The sequence below is a fragment of the Plecotus auritus genome (assembly GCF_963455305.1).
Source record: "Plecotus auritus genome assembly, chromosome: 7".
NCBI classification, from domain to species: domain Eukaryota; kingdom Metazoa; phylum Chordata; class Mammalia; order Chiroptera; family Vespertilionidae; genus Plecotus; species Plecotus auritus.
Window position 1 is genome coordinate 121,378,708 of NC_137774.1, and position 22,123 is coordinate 121,400,830.

Sequence of the window (22,123 nt, forward strand, 5' to 3'; positions counted from 1 at the left end):
GTCTGTAACGACTTAACGTTTATGCAGCTTTGTTTTACCTTCCTGATGATATTAGAGTTCAGTGAAGTTGGCAAAAAATACAAATGTTTCTTTTTTCAACATCAAATTGTAATTAAATTTGACCTGTTTACTGGTAAATCAGAATAAGTTGTGAAATCTCAGATATGTTAGTTCACTTAAAATTAAGTACTATATCTTAAATGAAGAAATGCTTTGTCTACCAATTGATATATTTTTATGACTGAAGTTTGTGTACTTGCATATTCATCACCTTCATTTAAGTGTAAACATTGCATTTACTTCTTTTCAAAGATTACTATATTACGAAGAATACTATATTACTATAATCCTAAGTAACCCTTATTATGAAGAAAGTTAATATCCTGATTTATATATTAAAGAGACTTAGCTTAAAAACAGAATGCTCTCTTAAACTCTTATATCAGAGTTATTGAAATTTGTGTTAGTGTTCATACTCTGTGACTTGGGCTTATTCTACTAACTTGCTTAGTGTAGAATTGAATTGAAATTGGTATGTGTTTTGGGTCCTGGTCCATAGGATCGTTGTTGTTTTAGCCTACTTTGTGGAGAGTGAGTATAATTCAAATGCAACTGAGCTTCAACAAATATTTATTAATGTGTACACTTTGTCAGTCAAAAATCCCTGCCTGTGTGAAAATTATGTTCTGATGGGGTTGGAAACAGATAATAAATAATATAATTAAGTAAAATATATAGTGTATAAAATATAAGTGTATAAGATGATGATAAATGCTTTGAAGAAAAATAAATGCATTGTTAGAGAGGAGGTTAAGGGAATATTGGGTGGTTGTGAGTGGGTTAAGGCAGGGTTGACATTTTAAATAGGGTGGCCAGTGAAGGTTTCACTAAGGAAGTGACACTTGAGTGAAAATCTGAAGAGGTGTGGGAATAAGCTGTGTGTATATGAAAGGGGGAAAGAGTATTCCTGGTAGAAGGAATCACATGTGCCTTTTTCAGATGGTTAAGTTTGCTGGAGCTGTCGTAGTTAGGCAGTTTATTTTTGTACATTCAGTCAGGCTTTTTATTTTGACAGAATGTCTAGCAAGGAAGTGAAGACTGCCCTAAAAAGTGCTAGAGATGCAATCAGAAACAAAGAATACAAAGAAGCTTTGAAACATTGTAAGGTAACTGATATTTTGTTCTTCCACAATGAAAGTGTGTTACCTCTTTATAAGCATTATCAATTCATGATACAGGAGCCATTTACTGTTTATATATAACAAAGGTAGTAAGGTTATTTAGTAGAACAGCTAGAGTGGTTATGCTGCCATAAGCTGCTCTGTCTCACTTAATTTTGTCTTTCTCTGTATTGGCAATTTATCAAAGCCAAGTTCTTAAAACCTGAATGTCTCTTAGGTATCTTTTGATGTGTTTACTGTGGGACTCTACTGTATCTTACAGTTGTCATTCTTTAATAGTGTGTTGACATTTTAATTCTATTTGGTTTGTGGATTCTAAAGTGCCTTTGTATGCTGATGGGAATGTTCCAGTCCAGAAGGAGAAATTGAATGTGCAGGAGAGATAGAGGGAGTAGTAGGAGTGAAGTCCTTGGGAAGGTGAGAGAGGATGATGTCCTGAGCTTAAGAGGAGGTTCTTTGAAACTTCTTCCATCTTAAAAGGAGGGAAAGTAGATGCAGACCCACATGCTGTCAAGGTTGGAGATTTGGGATGGGAAAATGAGGGTGATCTCCTCTGATGACTTCTATTTTCTTAGTGAAATATAAGGTGAGAGTGGAAGAGGAGTTGATAGGAAGTTTGAGACAAAAGAGGTGTAAAATAAATATTGTCAATAATATTGTGATCAATTTACACAGTGAGAGATGATTACTAGAATTAGTGGGGTGATCACATTGTAAGGCATAAAAATGTCAAATCACGATATTGTACACCTAAAACTAATGTAACCAATATATGATTGTATACCAATTATACTTAAATAAAAATAAATTTAGAAAAAAGAGGTATGAAGTAGTTTTTATTCATAATGGGAAAACAAACATATCATTTAATCTTAAACGATATGGAAAACAATTTGTGAGTTCACTAGCACTGTGGAATGGAGACAGGCAGGATGGTTGGGTGTTAAGAACAGTCTTATTGTTCTTTTTATACCCAGTATTCTTAAGGGACAAGGGGACGCATTTGGTGAGACATTAGTATTATTTGGGCAGCTTTAAAAAAAATATACGTCATATTTATGACCCCTTAAAATTACTGATCCAGTCTAACTCCCTCCCTCGCTGAGGAACTGAAGACCAGAGGTTGAATGACATTTTAAAGATTGTCTAGTTAGTGGTAGATTTTCTGACCTTCAGATAGACTGTCTTTTGTTGTTTGTCCATTACTTCCAAAATTTAATGACCTGCTCTTTTAATTTTTTAAATCAGACAGTGTTAAAACAAGAGAAAAATAACTATAATGCCTGGGTATTTATTGGTGTTGCCGCAGCCGAGCTAGAACAACCTGATCAGGCCCAGGGTGCCTATAAGAAAGCGGCTGAACTAGAGCCAGACCAATTACTAGCTTGGCAGGTATGTAAAAATATTTTTCCTCATGTTATAAGAAAGAGTTGTTTTCTCATTTTTAAAATTACAGGCAACAGCTTTATTTTTAAAAAAATTAAACCTCCACTTAACTCCACATGAGAAAAAAATTGAAATTTATTTTTTTAAACCTGAAGATACTTTTCAAAAAAGTGGTGCCAACGATGCTATTTACCCCTATTTAACAATCCAATGAATTATTTCCAAATGTGAGGAATGGAATTGAAACATTATTATGTAAATCTCCCACTAATTATATATGCATATGAAAGATTTATCAAGAATATTCTCTATGTTTACCTGAGAGAAAAGAAATGTAGATTAATGTTTTCTAAAAATAAAATAACAGAAAATTTGCAATTCTCTATCTTTGAGTACAGGTTAAATTCTTTTTTCTTATTTAATGGTCTTTTTTCTTATTTTAATGGTCTCCAAATTTTTCATATTTAATCACTTTGTTCCATATCTTAATCACAACTTAGAAACTGTGATTAAAAGGAAGTGGTAAGCTCTGGAGTACATGAACCCATTTGTCTCAGGTTTATATAAACAAGAGCATGAACATGAATGAGGGTATCTGATAACATGTTTATACGGGTGCTTGTTTTTATTATGTACTGATTGGTATAGGATATCTGATCTTTATTGAAACAAAAATGACAATTTCTACAGACTACTTGGATTTTGTATTTGTTTCACCATATAAAAGCAGTGTTATATGGTAATGTGTTAGAGATTAAAATTGTATAATAACCATTAAAACATATTTTTTTGTAGTGAACATTTCAAATATATTTTCAAAAGACAATGGTATGAGTCCTTCTATGCCCATCATCTAGCTTCAATAAAAATCCCTCAGTCAATTTTTTTAAATCTAAACTTGCACCTACTCCCTTCAACTCCCAATTATTTGTAGGCAAATCCCAGACATATTTCATTTATTAATTATAATTATCTTTATTATGAATAACCTTTATAGATTGTCACTTTAGCAAAATAAATGCAAGAACATTAGATGTTTTTGGAAGAGTAATCTCTACTACTTCCTCTTTTAGGGGTTAGCAAGCCTGTATGAGAAATGTAATCAGATAAATGGTAAGGATGACTTACCTGGTGTTTACCAAAAGCTCCTGGATCTTTATGAAAGGTAATCAATATGTGGGGAAAGGCCAGTTTCTTTAAAAGCATGAATTAGGAAAACTGATTAAATTTATATAGAAATACTCTAATCATGTACTGGGAATCGGGAAACATTTTTCTTTCAGATAGTTATAGCAGAATCTCTTGATTGTGATAAAAACAATAAAAATACTAATAGAAGATTAACTAATTTGGGAACTTGGATGTTATTTTCAGTCAGTGTAATCGAAGATAATCTTTCTTAAATCTTTTCTTTTTATGAGTCTCATTTTATAAAATTTTACTGTAATATGAATGCTGTAGTGTGTACTGATTTAAAGTAGTAACTGACAATATTATTGAGGTATTTACTTTTGATGTTCTAAGCCTTCAATTGTTTTTATTAATTAGATTCAAAAGCTTTTTTTTTTTTTTTATTCTAAGTGTTGACAAACAGAAGTGGTGTGATGTCTGTAAGAAACTTGTGGATCTGTATTACCAAGACAAGAAACACATAGAGGTTGGCTAATGATTTTCTGCGGTAGTATATTTCTTTTTAATAAACCATTACTAGGAGAAAGCTTTCATTTAGCTTATGGGAAAATTTAAAAAATTGTTATGTTGTATGGTATTAAAAGAATTTAGAGGGATGATATAAATTACAATGATTTGAAAACTAAACTAGAATTCAAATTTTAGGTATTATAACTTTCAAAGCTTTTTGAAACTGCAGGAATTAATAAAATAAGTAAAAGCATTATCTGTAGAATATAATGGCCTATTTGCTGTGTCTCTGTAGCTGATGCTATAAGTTATGATGATTGGGACATGTTGTCATTATTCCTGTATCTACTCTGGTAGCTCAGTAATATTTCTAGTATGAGAACTATGTAAATTTACCCAATCAACTTATTTTTTATGGCGTTCATAATAATGGAGTTCTGTGCTTTTGCTATTTTTATATATTAGCAGATAAAAATATTTTTATTTGCAGATTTTATTTCTTTATTGACATTTTAGTATTTAAGATAAAATAACCATTTTAAATTTCCTCAATAGGTGGCTCGAACATGGCACAAATTGATAAAGATACGGCAAGAAGCAGGTGCAGACAACCAAGAGCTTCATCAGCTGTGGAGGAAATTGACTCAGTTGCTGGCTGAGAGCACTGAGGATCAGAATAATGAGACCCAGCAATTGGTATTGACCTGTTTATTCCCCTGAATTTAGAAAATGCAAGCATAATGATATATTTACTTATTTATATATTTTTTGTTAATCCTCACCCAAAGATATTTTTTCCATTGATTTTTAGAGAGAGTGGAAGGGAGGGAGGAGAGGGGAGAGAGAGAGAGAGAGAGAGAGAGACATCAGTGTGAGAAAGACACATCAATTGGTTGCCTCCTGCATGAGCCCCTATCTGGCCAGATATCGAACCTGTAACCCTGGTAGGTGCCCTTGACCTTTGGTTTCAGGGGCTGACACTCTAAACACCATTGAGCACACCATCCAGGGCAAGGGTAATGATTTATGTAGAATATAGAAAAGTACTTTATGTCAGACTAGATATTTTGTAAGTGTTTAATTTTAAATTTAGAGGCTCTTCCTGTAAAGTCAGAATTATTGGCTTACAGTCTTATATTAAGTCTGGACAGAGTGAAATTGGTATTCAGGGTATCAGAATTTTAATCCCTTATATTCATAGGAGATATATTCAGTTATTTTTTCACAGTAAAAAAGAGACTATGAAATTGGCTTTCACAAAATTGCTGTAATTTCTAAAAAGTTGTGCCTTAAAGGCATGTTATGAACTAAGAGTACTAAATCACTGAGATTTAACAATTCAACCAGAGTATTTTATTTAGAGTATTTATAAGTGCATTTTGAATACTAATTAATTGAAAATAACTTAAAAAACATGGGTTTTGAACCATAATTGGGAATATCTTTATTATTCTATTTTTTTTATATTTTTAAGTTTAAAAATAAACTTAGTTTCTTATAGTATGAAGCCACTCAGTGTACACTTTTTAAATTGAATTGAAATTTTAAATGTAAGCAATAATGGGCTCTATATAGGATGGGAAGCTCATTTCTTTGTATGTTGTTCCTTTGTTTGCTCATTAATTTGTTCTTTTATTCAAAAAATGTTTATCAAGTAAAAAACAAACAAACACAGAAAACAAAACAAAATGTTTCTCAAGAGCCTACTGGGTGAGGTGGGTACCCTAAGAGCTGGGGATAAGAATGTGAGAATAAGTTTTGCAGTTGTTTGTGTGTTGGTTTATCTGTGTATATATAGATTTAGTTGTGGAAAAAATTGAGCAGTGACAAAATAAGGTGACTTACCAACTTATCTTAATTTGTATCTTCATGTTATGACATCATTATTTTCCTTGAAATAGTATAGGTTACGAGAAAATCAAACACGTACCAAAATAAGTAAGATGTTTTTGTGAATTATTTATACTACTAGAAGCCTGGTGCATGAAAATTCATGCACTGGAGGAGGGGGGCCCTCAGCCCGGCCTGCCCCCTCTCACAGCGGCCTGCCCCCTCTCACAGTCCAGGAGCCCTCAGGGGCGGTAGGCAACCCGGCGATCAGGGGAAGGCGACACCCCCATCTCACCTCTGCTGCTGCCACTGCCGGCAGCGCAAGCCTTGGCTGGCGCTGATTACCTGAGCCTCGGCTGGCCCTGGGCTGCTGGGCAGCCGCCATCCAAGGCTTGCCTGCACCTCGGGCCGGCCCTGGGCAGCTAGGCAGCCACCATCCGAGGCTTGCCTGCTCCTCAGGCCAGCCCTGAGGGGACTGGGGGACTCCGGAGGCAGGCGCGGAGCAGCCGGACCCAGCTGGGGGCCGGCCTGGCTGTGCTGTGTGCCTGCCGCCCTGTGGAGCTGAGGGGACTGGGCGCCACCATCTTTGAGGGCATGGCAGTCAATCAGCATATTCCCTCCTTATTGGCTGTGGGTGCCGCCATCTTTGTGGGTGTGATGGTCAATTAGCATATTCCCTCTTTATTAGATATCTCTTTAAGAAAGAGAACTAATTATACTTATCCTAAAAATTGGCTTCTAACTATTAAAAATACGATAGGATATTTGAGGGTGGTTATTTTCAACTTGAATGCTAATGATAACTGCTTTATTTAAGTGTGTTCAGAAACAAGTGTATCATCTATTTTCCATGTGGATTATTTGCATTACCTTTTTTAATTTTATAAACCCTTGTGCTTGACTAAGTTAGTAAAATTTTACTTTATTTATATGAACTTTATACCATGCTTTATAAAGAAAATTTGAGATAGTAAACTGTATTATGAGTTTTCGTTACAGAGGCATAGGAAATATTTTTAAAACTGTAGCACTTACATAACCAAATGAATGGCATCTTTTAAAGTGCTTGCCTTAGATTCTCATATTGCTGTTCTGGCTCAAAACATTTAGAATTCTTCTTTTGGAATTTTTTTCAAAGTCAGTTAATGATACTGTATAAAAATTATTTTATTATTGTATAGTCATATTTTTGGTATTCTTTTACCAAAAGTGTAACTTAACTTCATAAAACATATTTTAAGATTAAAAATTTGCTTCCATTAAAGATGTTCTAAAGAACATGCTGGTGGTTTCAGAAGAGATGTTTTAAAAATAATCTGAGCAGTAGCTGTTACATTATCATATAAGACTGTACTTCTCTGGTTGAGTACTTTGTAGGGAACAGCAAACTTATAAGAATATTTTGTTAAATTAATGTTGCCAATTTATAGTTATTTCTTATTAGTTCAGTGCAGTCCCCTAGCTAGTGGAGTTAGAATGTATTCCAAAACTTATAAATACATGTTTTTCCTCATTGAAATGATCAGGGCCATACCATAAAATGCATTTGCAGTTGGTTGAGTGTGTAGCTTGTGTGAGTCTTACACCGTTCAATTGTTTTACATTGTCATTTAAATATGCTACAGATGATAGTTTTTTTGTTTATTTGTTTCAGCTTTTAACTGCTTTTGAGAATGCACTGGATTTATCAGATAAGATTCCTAGTGAAGATCATCAAGAACTTTATAGACATTTCATTCAGTGTTTATCCAAAGTAAGTTGATTTTTAAAATCTCTAATGTGAGTTTTCTATTCTAAATAGGAAAGTGTCCAGAAGTATATTTTATTGCTACTTAGTTAATTTTACTTTTATATTTTCAAGTTTCCTCATGAGACTGCTAGGTTGAAGAAGGCCTGTGAAGGAATGATAAACATCTACCCCACTGTGCAATATCCATTAGAAGTGCTTTGTTTGCATTTAATTGAATCAGGTAATTTCTTCTTTATTACAGTGTGTGTCTTAGAGGTGTGTGAATGTGTTGAGTGATGTTACTATGGATAAAAAATGGTTTTAGTGCCTACCAGGTGTAAGGTATTATTTCAGTATTTCTGGACATAAAAAGAAGTACAATGTAGTCTTTGTGCACATGGAAAGACTGATACATATAGGAAAGTGTAGTGATGCAGAGGAATTATGAGTTGTTGATCAGTGAAGTCTTTTTGAAGGTGGGGAATGAAGAAGGTCTTGAATTTTCAATGGAAAATAGATAAACAGGAGGAGGTAAAATGTACTCCTGTTGGTTAGAGGACAGCGAAGAGGAGAGGTCAGGGAGGAAGGTTGGGAACCTGCAAAACAACACAGAAGGCAACCAAAGAGCATTTCTCCAGAAAGGAGATTTGCAGCTGCTGATTAGGAAGCATTAGGTTTTAAAATCTGAGATATCGAATGGAACTTAGATTACAATAATGCAATAGGAAGAAGTGGTTAGCAGGTATAAAAAGAAGTAATCCAGGGACTTGACTGACTTCATTTAAGGGGAGGAAGTGGAAGCATGTAAAGGGAAGGTAAGCTTTTAGAGGGGAGGAGAAGGATTGCAGTAGTGTCACCTGGCAGGAGGGTTATAAGAAAGGGCTAGTTAACATTATGAACAATGAACTGAGGTCAGGAAGGATGAGGCATGCCGAGACTTTCAGTATAAAGAGTTTGCTTGTGAGTGTTTCAATAATAGGAAGCTTAGTTCCAAAATCACCCTGTTTCTTCAAATTTTTACAGGAGTTCCAAGGTGTTTCCAATATAAGTGGACTTATTGTGTTGCCTCTGGTACTCATCCCTCCACCTCTTTTCTGCTGTAAAAATTGCTGCTAAGAAAATAATGGCTGTTTGGGTGGTGGGCACATGGTGCAATAGACAGATCTTGTAACATAGAAACCCACACCTGACACCTATCTGGTCATGTTGACCAATGTGACCCTAATAAATTTAATAAAAAAAGAGAAATTGATGGCTAATATTCACTCTTTTCTCTCTCTGCCTGTTCAGCTATTAGTGGTTTGTACCTTTTCTTCATTCTTGACCTTTTCTTCATATGCCAGAATTGAATGTTTTCTCAATAAACACATTTATGCCTGTAATGTTGATTTGTCAAGTAAACACTTATATTCCAAAAGCCAACAAAAATATAGAAGAAATAAGATCAACAAATAGTCTGCAGACTTTTCCACCTAAATTCAGTATTTGACAAAGTTCTCTAATAAAGAGATAGCAAAGTGATTATGCTGACTGATTAGAGAGTGTGTTGATTTATGTGAAAAAAAACTTCTTAAGAAGCGTTGGGGGTGGTTATTTTGCAGAATTGAAGGAGAGTTCTGTATCCTGGCAAAGGGAAGTGGTTGGGTGGATATTTACACATATGGTACACCAAAGTAGAGTGCTTTTCCTGCTCAGTATTTGGTTGTAAGAATCTGTGGAATGTAGCAGTTTAGGCTTAAGTTCATTCTAATGTAATCAGTATTCTGGAGTGGAAGTTGAAATAGTTAATGCAGGACAGTAGGAAACTGCTTATTGTTTCCTTTTTTCTTTTTATTGTTCATCTAAACCAAACTTTCTGTGTATTAAGAACTTCTGAAAATCTCCAAGGTCTCTATCCTTCTCCAGAGTACTTTAGTTAGTATCTGTGGAATTTGCAACTTGATAGCAGCAGTGAATCACTGACTTCTTTTCTACTGGGGACAAATATATTTCATTCTTATTTGTCCTCCTTTGCATGTGGAAACTTGAAGATTGATTTTCAGAATGACTCAGTTAATAAAGCTTCACATAACAAATAGTGAATGGCTTTCACAGTTGTCATCTGATGAATGTTATTTCATGCTAAATGACCTTTTTCATTTATTTTATTTTGCTATATTGCTGAAATCGGGGAGGATAAGAAAGCTTGGTTCTTTAGTCTGAAGAGCTTAATATTTTGTGTTCTAGAAATATTAGAAAATCCAGGCAAAAATAAAGAAATGAATACATGCTGGTTTTCCCCCTCTAATTAGGTTTATTTAAAATAAAAATTCTATAGTAGTGATCAGTTTCTTTGGGATGTGAGAAATGAATTAGTTATTTTAAAAAGCTCACTTTTTTTTGGTAGTAAACTTTAGGAAACAGAATTTTCATTGGTATTACTTAGTGTCTACCCTGAAACTCTTCAGAGTACCTTTATCCTTGGAGATTTAGTATTCAGCAGCCCTAAGTCTGGCTTGCCTTATTGAGAAATAAATATAATATTGTCAGTCTGTTTAAAGCCATTAAATCTGGAATCTTGGAATCTTTTAAATGTTAAAAAGAGCAGATAAGTTAAATAAATGATGTCCTATCAATTGTCATCCTCTACATTTATTTAACTAGTATTTTCAACAGGAATTAGTATGGAGGAGAGGAGGATTGAGGGTTGAAGCTGGATTATTCCTTGTCTCTGTTTAAATTCAATTTTATTTTCTTTTCTTAAATTTATAGAAAGTAAAATGGATTTTTAAAATATACAGTTTGATTCATTGTCTCTCTATACAAGATCAGTTGTGTTATTGCTGCTGATGGTTTTCAGGAATACTATAGAGAATTCTTCTAAGTGCCATTTGGTCATATGTAAAGAATATCTTACACGGGGCTAAACATGAATGTAATCCTTCCTTTTTGTTTCTATAATTGTGCTCCCAGATATTAACAAAAGGGGACATGTTAGGAAAGTTTGCCTTGTTTTAAAAGTTTTTTGTGTTCATCCTAGGCTTTTGGAAACTATTTTCAAGTACCTATCTACACTTTGCTTACCTGTGTGCATTGTGTGTGTGTGTGCATGCGCGCGTGCATTTTTGGTACCCTAAATATGGATGAACATGGAAAGATGCACTTTTATCCCAGGGTTTCCTCTAATAAGAGTAGTTAGTTTAGCAAAGATAGTCTGTCATGAATTATGTTTTTGTGGAGTAAGAGAGTTTTGACTCAGATGGGTAGAAATTAAAGGTGAAATTTTAATAGCCATTTCATTTTCTTTTTTAAGACAGCTTTTGAAATTTAAGTTATGTAGGTTTTGGTGCTTAGAAATTTGATATATGTATGCTAATAACTTTTTCTTTTAATACCAGGAATTCTTACTGATGAGGGACAACAGTATTGTTGTAGACTAGTGGAAATGGATTCAAAAAGTGGTCCAGGCCTCATTGGTTTAGGCATTAAAGCATTACAAGAGAAAAAGTATGAAGATGCTGATAGGAACTTAAGAGAAGGTAAGTATACCGTGGATAGCTTGTAACATGCAGGTATTTATCTTTGGCCCTTTCTTTAAGGAATGTATATTTAAGATAGGAATGAAAAACAATGAACTTACATACTGGGGAGTATGCTTAAGTTTGAATTCCAACTCTGCCACTTACTAGTTTCAAGACCTTGGGGAACTTAAATAAACTCTCTCTGTCTCAGTGTCTTCATTTATAAAATAGGGATAATAATATTCCAGCCTTATATTCAAATTGAGATCTGAATGACAGATACAAGCCTGGCATTGGGAGGAGCATTTCAGGTCAACAAATGAAATAGCCTGAGGGTAGAGGAAAGCTGGGCTTCAGGAAACTGCTTGTGGTTTGGCCAGGTTTGCGAATGAAGTATGGCAGCAGGAAGGGGCAAGAATTGAGGCTGAAAAGGGGCTTACAAACCTTGTTAAGCACCTTAAGGGCAGTAGGGAACCCGTGGAAGGTTTTAAGCAGAGGAATTTCATACTGACATTTGTATTTTTAGAAATATTCTCACCACAGTGGCAGGCGTCCTCAAACTACAGCCCGCCGGGTGCCGCTGCCTGTCCTGCTTAGCAGCCGACTCGTCCTGGGCCCACAGTGCGCATAGGAATTTGTTCATAGCTTTTTTTAAAATTATAGTCCGGCCCTCCAACGGTCTGAGGGACAGTGAACTGGCCCCCTGTTTAAAAAGTTTGAGGACCCCTAGAGGATGCAGTGATCTGGGATAAAGATGATGGAGGTGTGATTAGTCCGATGGTAGAGAAATGGATAGGTGCCTGGAAACAGTGTGGCTTTGTGACTGATTAGATGTGAGAGATAAGGGAGATGCAGGGGAGTCTGATTTGCTTTTTTGTTTTGTTTTATTATTTATTATTAATCCTCACTCCTCAATATTTTTCCATTGATTTTTAGAGAGAGTGGAAGAGGGAGGGAGTGGGGGAGATAGATAGATAGATAGATAGATAGATAGATAGATAGATAGATGATAGGTAGATAGAAAGAAACATTGATGTGAGAAGGACACATCGATTTGTTGCCTCCTGCACAGTCCCAGACTGGAGCAAGGGATGGAACCTGCAACCCAGGTATGTGCCCTTGACGGGATTGAACCCAAGACCCTTCAGTGCGTGGGCCAGTGCTCTAACCATTGAGCAACATCAGTCAGGGTGGGAGGAGTCTGATTTGGTGAGTAGATGGTGGTGCCATTCATCTCATTAGTTATGGAAACTGGATTTTGTGCTTGCTTTTATCCTTTTAGGGTTAAAAGAAAGCCCTCTCTGCACAACTGGATGGTATCATCTGGCAGAAGCCCAAGTCAAAATGCATAGACCTATGGAAGCTGTTCTTTCATGCAATCAAGGTATTTTTGCCATGTTTAAGTGTGGCCAACCCTGTTTTTTTCATCTTCAAGGAGAAAGATAGTGGTTTCAAAAAAACCGGTATAGCCTGGTGTGTCCTAGGGCCTTCACTAGTTCTTTTTTTTTTTTTTAAATATAAATTTATTTTTTTTTTATTGATATAAGAGAGGAAGGGAGAGGGAGAGAGAGATAGAAACATCAATGATGAGAGGATCATTGATTGGCTGCCTCCTGCACGCCCCCTACGGGGAATCAAGCCCACAACCGGGGCATGTGCCCTTGACTGGAATCAAACCCGGGACCCCTCAGTCTGCAGGCATACGCTCTATCCACTGAGCCAAACCAGCTGGGGGCCTTCACTAGTTCTTGATAAGGAAAGGCATCTTGGAGCCTATTTGAATGGCATGGGATAGAAAATCACAAAAAGTGATTCACTGCTGTGATACAGCTGGAGGCCCAGCCTCTATAGTTGAGAAACAGTTCATCCTGGTCCATTCTAATTCAGCTTCTTTTCCTTCCAGTATCCTTAATTTGCTTCTTATAGATGCATTGGCTAAGGGCTAACCTTTGGTATATAGCATATAGGGGTAGCCATTGTTGTGTTTCAGGATGTTCAGTTTTATCATGTTATGGGAATATAAAGGTTTTAAATTTAGATCTGTTTTAAATTCAGATATTTCCATATATAGATCAGGGAAGAATTTATACTTAGCTTTAAATTATTCTTCATGTATATTGCTTTGGCAATTTATTCTTATTGTAATGATACTTTATTATATGTCTTTTAAAAAGAAAAAATATGAAGTGATATAGTTGTCTTCATTCAGATGTCCTTAATTTTGTCAGCTCTGAAGAACATAGATAATGTTGGTGTGTCTGGTGGCAGTCTTCATCAGAAGAATCTTTGTCTTCGTTTGAAAGCAGAGGCTTTGATTAAACTCCCAGATAATGAATCTGCAGAGGAAGCAATTTGTACTCTTGACCAGGTAGATTTATCATCGAATTTTCTCCTTCAACTTTCTTACTTTCCAATCAACGAGGCATCAATCACTTTTTCCTTACTATAAGTATTTACTTACATGAATTTTGTGTTAGAAGTATGAATTCACTTTTGTAAATCATTCACGCAATTGGAAACTCTTCAAGTTACATATTTGCTTCTTGGTTAAGTACTTACAATTCTTTTCATATGATACAATTTCTCTCTTTAGTTCTTGCTCTTATTATCCTTTCTCTTTTTTCTCTGTTATGTAACTACTTAATTATTACTAATTTAGGATTTTAAATTTTTTCTTACAGAAAGTATTTTATCAGTTACTGACAAGAATAATTAAGGAGACTAGTAGATTCATGGTAGAGAATGTTATTTATTGGTTTTACTCAATAAAACCAATAAATAATGAAATTGATTTTTTAATGTTTTTGGTTCAAGCAATTTATAATTCCCTGGCAAAAAACCTAATTAGTAAATTATGAATTATAACAACACGGTATCTTTATTTGGTAAAGATTTTTGTCAGATAAAAGCATTTTTTTAATCTAAAATTAAAATTCTTTTACTCAGTATATTGCAAGGTTTTGACTTTTAAAAAGTCATTTTTTGTATATTTTAAAGGGCTTTGCATTTCATATTATTTCTTTAAAATTGGCACAATCGTCAGCATCCTTTAAGAACTAATACCTTATTTTCTTATTTTCTAATTGCCTTTTGACCAACTGTGTTTTGTGTGCATGCTCTGTAAGGTCTTTCCAATATTATTTTATTACAAGGAAAACAAAAATTTCTTTGGAGAACTGGTAGAGTCCAGGTCTGAGATAGAGAATGTACAAGATGAGCCCAGAACATCTTATAATGCTAGAAGGCAAGGAAACCTTAACAGGATCCCAGCACTGTGTCAGAAGAGCTCAGGAACGAGCATGAGGGATTCTCAATGGCTGAAGAGTGGATAGTTTGAGTACAAGTAACTGCAGTGAATTGAAAGGCATAAAATCTGTTTAAATCCATGTGTTCATGATGATACAAAAAAATAAAAAATAAAAAATAAAAGCATCCTTGAAGGATGCTAAGGAACCAATTGAAAAGAAAGAATTACAGCAGTTATCCTGCTTCCCCTCTATGAACTGTTCCTAAGAATAATCAAATAGATAAAGAGAGAAGGGAAAATTTCTCTTTGTTGAAGTATTCCACAAAGGAATGATAGAGTGAGAAAAATAATCATCATTTTTGCAGTCTGTAATGAATGATTAGATCTAGGCATCGAGTATCGATGGCTGCTAGAATCACGAAAAGACAGACAAGTAGACATAACCAAGGACAAGGCCATGTGAGGTATTCTTGCCAAAACATCGAGCTTGAATCAGGTCAAGCTTCTAGACCCAGTATACAGAAGACACAAGAGAGGAAGGGACAGGTCAATACCATGACAATATCTTCTGCAAAAAATCAGATTACAAGAAGCTGACAAATGGCCCATATTTTTCAACAGTTAAATTGTAATGGAGGGAAAAAAAAAGAGATGGAAGGGAATCCTAGAGATTAAAAGAGACTTAAGAGACCTATTAGCTACTTGAAATATCTGTACCTTGTTTAGATTTTAATTAAAATAAATAAATTACTCAAATGGACAATTGAGAACTTTAAATACTAATTATTTGCTGATGTTAATGATGTATTGGTTTTGTTTAGATGTTTATAATGGTAGAATGATTATGTTATTTAAAAATGAACTTAATTTTTAGTTATAGATGCTGAAATATTAGATAAAAAGTTAAAATATGTGGAAACAATCTAAAGAGTATAGTGAAATGGGTGGAGGTATAGAGAAGAAAAGATAGGCTTTGAGTTAATAATTTTGAAGTTGGATGATGAGTACATGTGGTTTTATTATACTCTTCTATAATTTTTTATGTGTTTGAAATTTTCTCTAATAAGTTTATAGAGAATGAAAACATTAATAGTGATAGAATTCCGGACATCTGTGTCTTTATTCTATGTTCCTCTATGGTCATTCTTTAATTAAAGCAAATATTGCTGCATTCTATTGAAGGAGATTTGTATCAATTCTTTGCAATTACTTTCTAGGTTTCTGATGCAAATAATATCCCAGGACTTTTGGTTCTCAAAAGCTTGGCCTATCTGAACAAAGGCTCATTAAAAGAAGCTTCAAAGGTCGGTTTTTTTCATTCAAGGTGAGATTCTTTTAAAAAGTTGTTATTTTTATTTGGTTATGGAATTGACAGATATCTACTTCATAGATTATGGAAGACGTTCTCTCTTCTTACCCTGACCTAGCTGAAGCTCATGCCCTGGAGGCCTTTATTCATTTTACCAAAAAGGACTATCTACAAGCAGAAAAATGGTAAGGATATATAGATTGCTCGTAGATCAAGTCATATCTTAGTTTTTTACATTTTTCAAAAATTCAAAATAAATGGGCTTGATAAAGATCTAGTTTTGTATAAATTTGATCTTTGTAAGCTTTATTAGTATTTTTAAGAAATGTATTTAGCATATAAAACAGTAACTATAAACATTTCCATGATGAGTTTGAAATGTGATCACCTGATTATCATATTCAGTAAGCAAACATAATGTTTGGTGTGAACACTTAGCACATTGGTAGTGCTAAAGGCCATTGCGCTTTTTAAAGTTCCTATTATTAAAAACAAATCCTGTTGCTTTTTTTTTTTTTTTCATTATAATCTGAATCCTGAAGTAGTGACTTGTTTCAAAATCAGCATCATTGAATCATTCAAACTTTGATTGCTTCAACTAGGAGTCTGCTATATCATATATATTTTAATATTTTTTACTTCCCCTTGGTGATTTAGTTTTCACAGAGCTCTTGAGAAAGATGCTGAAGTTGCTGAATATCATTACCAACTTGGGTTAACATATTGGTTCATGGGTGAAGAAACAAGAAAAGATAAAACAAAGGCTCTTACCCACTTTTTAAAGGTAATATAAGTGCTACTTTCAATTCTTAATTAAAATGAATTCATTATAAATTCATAAACAATAATTATATAAGTTAGGTACTTAAAATTACTACTGAACTGTTTTTCCTGTTTTATCTTTCACACATATGGTTTTGTGATAATGTTATATGGATTTTCAAGGAGAAAATTGAGCCATAATAGTTACTTATTTAAGAATCATGTGTTATGGAAATAAGACACAATTATCTCTGAAAAACATAGTTTTTAGGTAATTTTCACTGTAGTTTTATGGGCATATGAGCCCTATGTAACTCTAGATGTTAAAGTCTTTCTTATTTTGACTAATAAAAGCAGATAATTCAAATTTCACATTTCTTTAAACAAAGATAACATTTTTACACTTACACTAAGCAGTGACGGCTAGTTTTCATGTCTGTTTTAAATCTTACATTAGAGGGTGTTTTGGCATATTTTTATATATATTTAATACACCTGTTCCTTTTTTTTTCTTTAATCTGTGTATTTATATTTTGTGCTTTTAAAGGGACCCTTCCAAACAAATTTTAATATTCTGTTATTATCAATTTTTAATTGGAAGGCTGCCAGACTGGATACATATATGGGCAAAGCTTTCTGCTATTTAGGTCATTATTACAGAGATGTAGCAGGAGATAAAAACAGAGCTCGTGGATGTTATAGGAAAGCTTTTGAATTGGATGACACTGATGCTGAATCTGGAGCTGCAGCTGTTGACTTAAGTGTGGAGCTTGAAGAGATGGTATGTCTAATAACATAAATGCTTTTGTCTTTTGTTTTTATGTGAAGTGTAGAAATAAAAACATTTTTATATATGTATACTTACACATTATTTTTATTATATTTTGTAGATGCAATAGAAATTTTTTTGTCACTGTTTGTAAATTTTTTTCCTTTGGCAGACATTAAAATCCTCATCATTTATTGTTGAAACTGTAGTTCATTGTATACCAGTATACGTTTAAAAAACCAGAAGTGGTAAATGAAAATATATTTGAGTACTTTACGTAAGTGTTCTGTATTTTTATGATATTTGATATCTCTAATATTAGTACTTTCTTCTTATTAGGAAACTGCCTTAGCTATTTTAACAACAGTAACTCAGAAGGCAAGTGCTGGAACTGCCAAATGGGCCTGGCTTAGGCGAGGACTGTACTATTTGAAAGCTGGTCAACATTCTCAAGCAGTGGCTGAGTAAGGCACCTTACTGTATTTAAACTCTGTTAAACAGCCTAATGGTTTCTTCAACTCCATTTGTACCCGAAATGAACTTTACAGGTTGCCTCATGCCCGGTTGTGTTTTGAGGGAGGAAATAATAAAATTTATTTAAGGTTGATTGATTCTTATTATCCTTAAGGCACTGGAGTTGCAGAAATGGATTAAATGATGTCCTGTTGCTAAGGAGATAGCCAATCTAGTGAAGTCTAATAGTATCATACATATAGTAGGTTCTCCATAGAAATTCAAGGAATGATAAAAGCTGAGGTTATTACCTTTGTTCTCCCAATGACATACATTGTTTTTGGGCTGTGGAGACATTAGCAGCTTGAAGGGCATTTGGAGCAGCTCATTTTTAGTCATTTGGTTTGAAGTACACTTAAGGGTAAAGTATATATATTTGAATAAAGATAAAGTTGCTTCTGATTTATGTTAATATCTAAATATAGGCATTTAAAAATTTTTCTGGAAATGGAATTTAATCAGAAATTTAAAGCATTATTCCTGTTTTCTAACTGTGATTATTTCTGTTTTGGTAGGATTGGTGTGTTTTGGAGATGAGGCATATTGAGATATTCTGGTAGGATAGAATGAAATTTTTCCAGGTAGTCAAAAAAAGAAATTCTGATTAGCACTTCTTAAAAAAAAGTTAGTTTGTTCTTACTTATTTTGAATTTGTAATAAAATTTCTTAGTATTAAGAAATATTCAAAGCTATAAAGGAACAGATATACCTGCACTTTTATATATAGCACTTTTACAAATAGAAGGAAGCATGGATATGTGTGATTCAGTTGAATTATTTATTTTATATTTCCCTTTCAGATGTGGAAGTAGTTCTATTACTTTTAGTTCTCTTATTGTTTCTTGAAATTTTAGTTTACAGGCAGCATTAAGGGCAGACCCAAAGGACTTCAATTGTTGGGAATCATTAGGAGAGGCATACTTAAGCAGAGGTGGCTATACAACAGCCTTGAAATCCTTCACAAAAGCCAGTGAGCTGAACCCAGAATCCACATACAGTGTGTTTAAGGTGGCAGCAATACAGCAAATCCTAGGCAAATATAAGGAAGCTGTAGCTCACTACCAGCTGATCATTAAAACGAAAGAAGATTATGTACCTGCTTTGAAAGGTAATTTTTTAAATAGCTCCTTTGACTTTTGTGATACTAAAGTACAAAATCCTTGAGTGAATTTCCTAAATGTATTTAGTAACTTGTAAAAAGGACTTCTTGCCTGGCCGGTGTGACTCAATAGTTGAGCTTTGACCCATGAACCAGGAGGTCACCTTTTGATTTCCGGGCAGGGCACAGACCTGGGTTATGGGCTTGATCTCCAGTAGGGGGCATGCAGGAGGCAGCTGATCAGTGATTCTCTCTCATCATTGATGTTTCCATCTCTCTACTCCCTTCCTCTCTGAAATCAATAAAAATATATTTAAAAGAAAAAAAAAGAGCCTGGCCTGCGTGGCTCAGTGATTGAGCATCGACCTATGAACTAGGAGGTCATGGTTCGATTCCCGGGCAAGGGCGGGCACATGCCCAGGTTGTGGGCTCAATCCCCAGTGTGCAGCATGCAGGAGGCAGCCTGTCAATGATTCTCTCTCATCATTGATGTTTCTATCTCTCTCTCCTACCTTCCTCTCTGAAACCAATAAAATATATATTTAAAAAAGAAAGAAAAAAGGACTACTTTAGTCAACAGTAAGCATTCAGTATGAACCTTTTATAGTATTGCTTGTTATATAGATTTGACTTGTTTTATAACAGTAAATAGTAATATGACAGAGATTTAACGTTTAGACAAATATGATAGATATTGGATCTAAAATGGATTTCTAAAACAAGAGTTTTCTATTATATTTTGGTAATTCACTGTATCCTCAGTAGGTTAATAGATTTTATTTACTTTGTAAATTATAGGAGCTCATTTTTTCAATTTTTAAAATATTTTAGAGGCAATTTGCATTATTTTTTAAGTATCTAAATCAATTTCTCCATAGATTATTTTAGTAATATAAAGTAAAAGATCATCATTCATATCTAATCAAATTTTTATTGTTATAACTAACCAAAATCATTACATATGCTTTTCTCTACTTCCTTTTCCTTTTTAAAGAAACAGTTGAGGTTTAAATCAGAAATAGTGTTGGGAATCATTAGGAGAGGCATACTTAAGCTGAGGTAGCTATACAACAGCCTTGAAAATGTTTTAAGTGACATGAAATTTAAGCCTTGAAAACCTTTTTCCTAATTTTTTAAAACTCAAGGACAGTGGTCAGCAAACTTATTAGTCAACAGAGCCAAATACCAACAGTACAACGATTGAAATTTCTTTTGAGAGCCAAATGTTTTAAACTTCTTCTAACGCCACTTCTTCAAAATAGACTCACCCAGGCCGTGGTATTTTGTGGAAGAGCCACACTCAAGGGGCCAAAGAGCCGCATGTGGCTCGTGAGCCAAGGTTTGCCGACCACTGCTCAAGGAGAACTGACATTAATTAAATGTTTACTAAGCACTTAAGGAAATTGCTATTTCATTTAATCTTTATGGTAGTTATATAGTTTTGAACATTTAAAAAAATAAGATTTTGTTTTACAATGTTAGTAAGTAATAAAATGATAGAGAGTGGCATTTAGGTAATATCCCCATTTTCAAAACGGAGGTTTTAAGAGGTAACTTGCCCAAAGTCAATGAAATTCTTGGGTTCCATATGTAGTTTTTATTTTTTTAGTACCTGTTTACTCCAGTAGAGCCCTGCCATTTGAATTCCTTACTAAATATATGCAAGACCATGCTTTAAAATAATTTTTATAAAATACTATTCAGTTTTTTTTTTTCTGGAAAGTGTCTTTAATATGCTAAGTGTATTTTTTACATGTTTTAACAACTACAAACTTCCCTGGTTTTAGGTTTGGGTGAATGCCATCTCATGATGGCAAAAGCAGCGCTAGTCGATTACCTTGATGGGAAAGCTGTCGAGTACATAGAAAAAGCACTGGAATATTTTACTTGGTTAGTATTATTCTTATTATTCATTGTGTTTATTTTCTTAATATTATAATAAAGCCAAATTTAGAATAAATTCTATGTAGAATAAACATTCTGTGTTATTTTGTTAGATATAGTGTCCATTATTCAGAATATCAAGCATAAAGAATAACAGGCAATCCAATTCTACAACATATTCTAATATATATTGTATTAATTTAGCACTGGGGAACAGGTATAATGTCTTGCTCTAAGTAGGTGACATGCTGGACACATAGGGAAAGGTGGGAAGGAAGAAGCCATCTGCTAGTGGAGCCGCAGCTCTGATAAACCCTGGGTTAGTGTTCTTGTAGGAGGCCTAGAAATGTATCTAAAATTGGAATGAGCAGAAAATAGGGCTTCATGTGCACACTGTGCTTTCTTTCAGTGGTAAGGGCTTATTTTAGGCTTACTGACTGGGCCAGAGGTAAAGCGAAATGAATAATCTGATTGCTCCTGGAGAGAATCTGTGTAGGAAAAATGTGACGCCTAGTAACAAGAACGGAATCAGAGAAATTTGAGTAAATCTGATATTTTATTGAACTGAGCTGGGTAGAAGCGTTATTTGTGGTAAATGGCTTTAAAAGGTCTGCAAGTTAGACAAACATTTGAAGTCTTTTGCTCTTAAACGTCTTTCTGTGTGTCCCTTCCTTTCATTTCCTACTTGCCTTCTCTGTTCCCTCTTGATTTGGTTGCTCCAGGGTTGCTTTGCTTTGAATATGAACCAAATATGAAATGAGAACCTTAGCCTTTTTTCTCCCACTGATTTTTATTGCTACCTTTGAAGTCCCACATGATATAGCTCTTTCCAAAGAGGGAGGTATTGTGAAGAAGGCATACTTTGTTGGAACTATATTTAAGAGTACATGGTGAGCCAAAACCGGTTTGGCTCAGTGGATAGAGCGTCGGCCTGCGGACTGAGGGGTCCCGGGTTCGATTCTGGTCAAGGGCATGTACCTTGGTTGCAGGCACATCCCCAGTAGGGGGTGTGCAGGAGGCAGCTGATCGATGTTTCTCTCTCATCGATGTTTCTAGCTCTCTATCCCTCTCCCTTCCTCTCTGTAAAATATCAATAAAATATATTAAAAAAAAAAAAAAGAGTACATGGTGAACCTTGGAACGATGATACTTGAGCTAAAAATACTGCCTTTCTTAGCTTGGGAAATTTTGTTCTGGGAAGCATGTAGCACTCACAACCAATTATAAGGCGGTATATAAAACTTTTAAAGTGGTAACCCCACCCTGGCTGGCG

At 34.5% G+C, this 22,123-nt stretch overlaps 1 protein-coding gene across 6 annotated transcripts in view; it reads left to right on the forward strand.

Moving 5' to 3' along the window:
* SKIC3 (SKI3 subunit of superkiller complex) overlaps window positions 1-22,123 on the forward strand; it is a 74,366-nt gene that overhangs the window by 10,467 nt on the left and 41,776 nt on the right. For all 6 annotated transcript variants that reach the window (XM_080681656.1, XM_080681660.1, XM_080681661.1 and 3 more), the window contains 17 exons: window positions 1,076-1,166; window positions 2,430-2,573; window positions 3,641-3,732; window positions 4,149-4,224; window positions 4,764-4,904; window positions 7,693-7,791; window positions 7,900-8,008; window positions 11,145-11,285; window positions 12,550-12,651; window positions 13,496-13,635; window positions 15,732-15,818; window positions 15,905-16,008; window positions 16,481-16,607; window positions 17,187-17,366; window positions 17,694-17,818; window positions 18,722-18,975; window positions 20,754-20,856. In XM_080681656.1, coding sequence (XP_080537782.1) covers window positions 1,077-1,166; window positions 2,430-2,573; window positions 3,641-3,732; window positions 4,149-4,224; window positions 4,764-4,904; window positions 7,693-7,791; window positions 7,900-8,008; window positions 11,145-11,285; window positions 12,550-12,651; window positions 13,496-13,635; window positions 15,732-15,818; window positions 15,905-16,008; window positions 16,481-16,607; window positions 17,187-17,366; window positions 17,694-17,818; window positions 18,722-18,975; window positions 20,754-20,856 — 2,114 coding nt within the window. In that variant the 5' untranslated portion in view covers window position 1,076. The remainder of the gene's footprint in view (window positions 1-1,075; window positions 1,167-2,429; window positions 2,574-3,640; window positions 3,733-4,148; window positions 4,225-4,763; window positions 4,905-7,692; window positions 7,792-7,899; window positions 8,009-11,144; window positions 11,286-12,549; window positions 12,652-13,495; window positions 13,636-15,731; window positions 15,819-15,904; window positions 16,009-16,480; window positions 16,608-17,186; window positions 17,367-17,693; window positions 17,819-18,721; window positions 18,976-20,753; window positions 20,857-22,123) is intronic.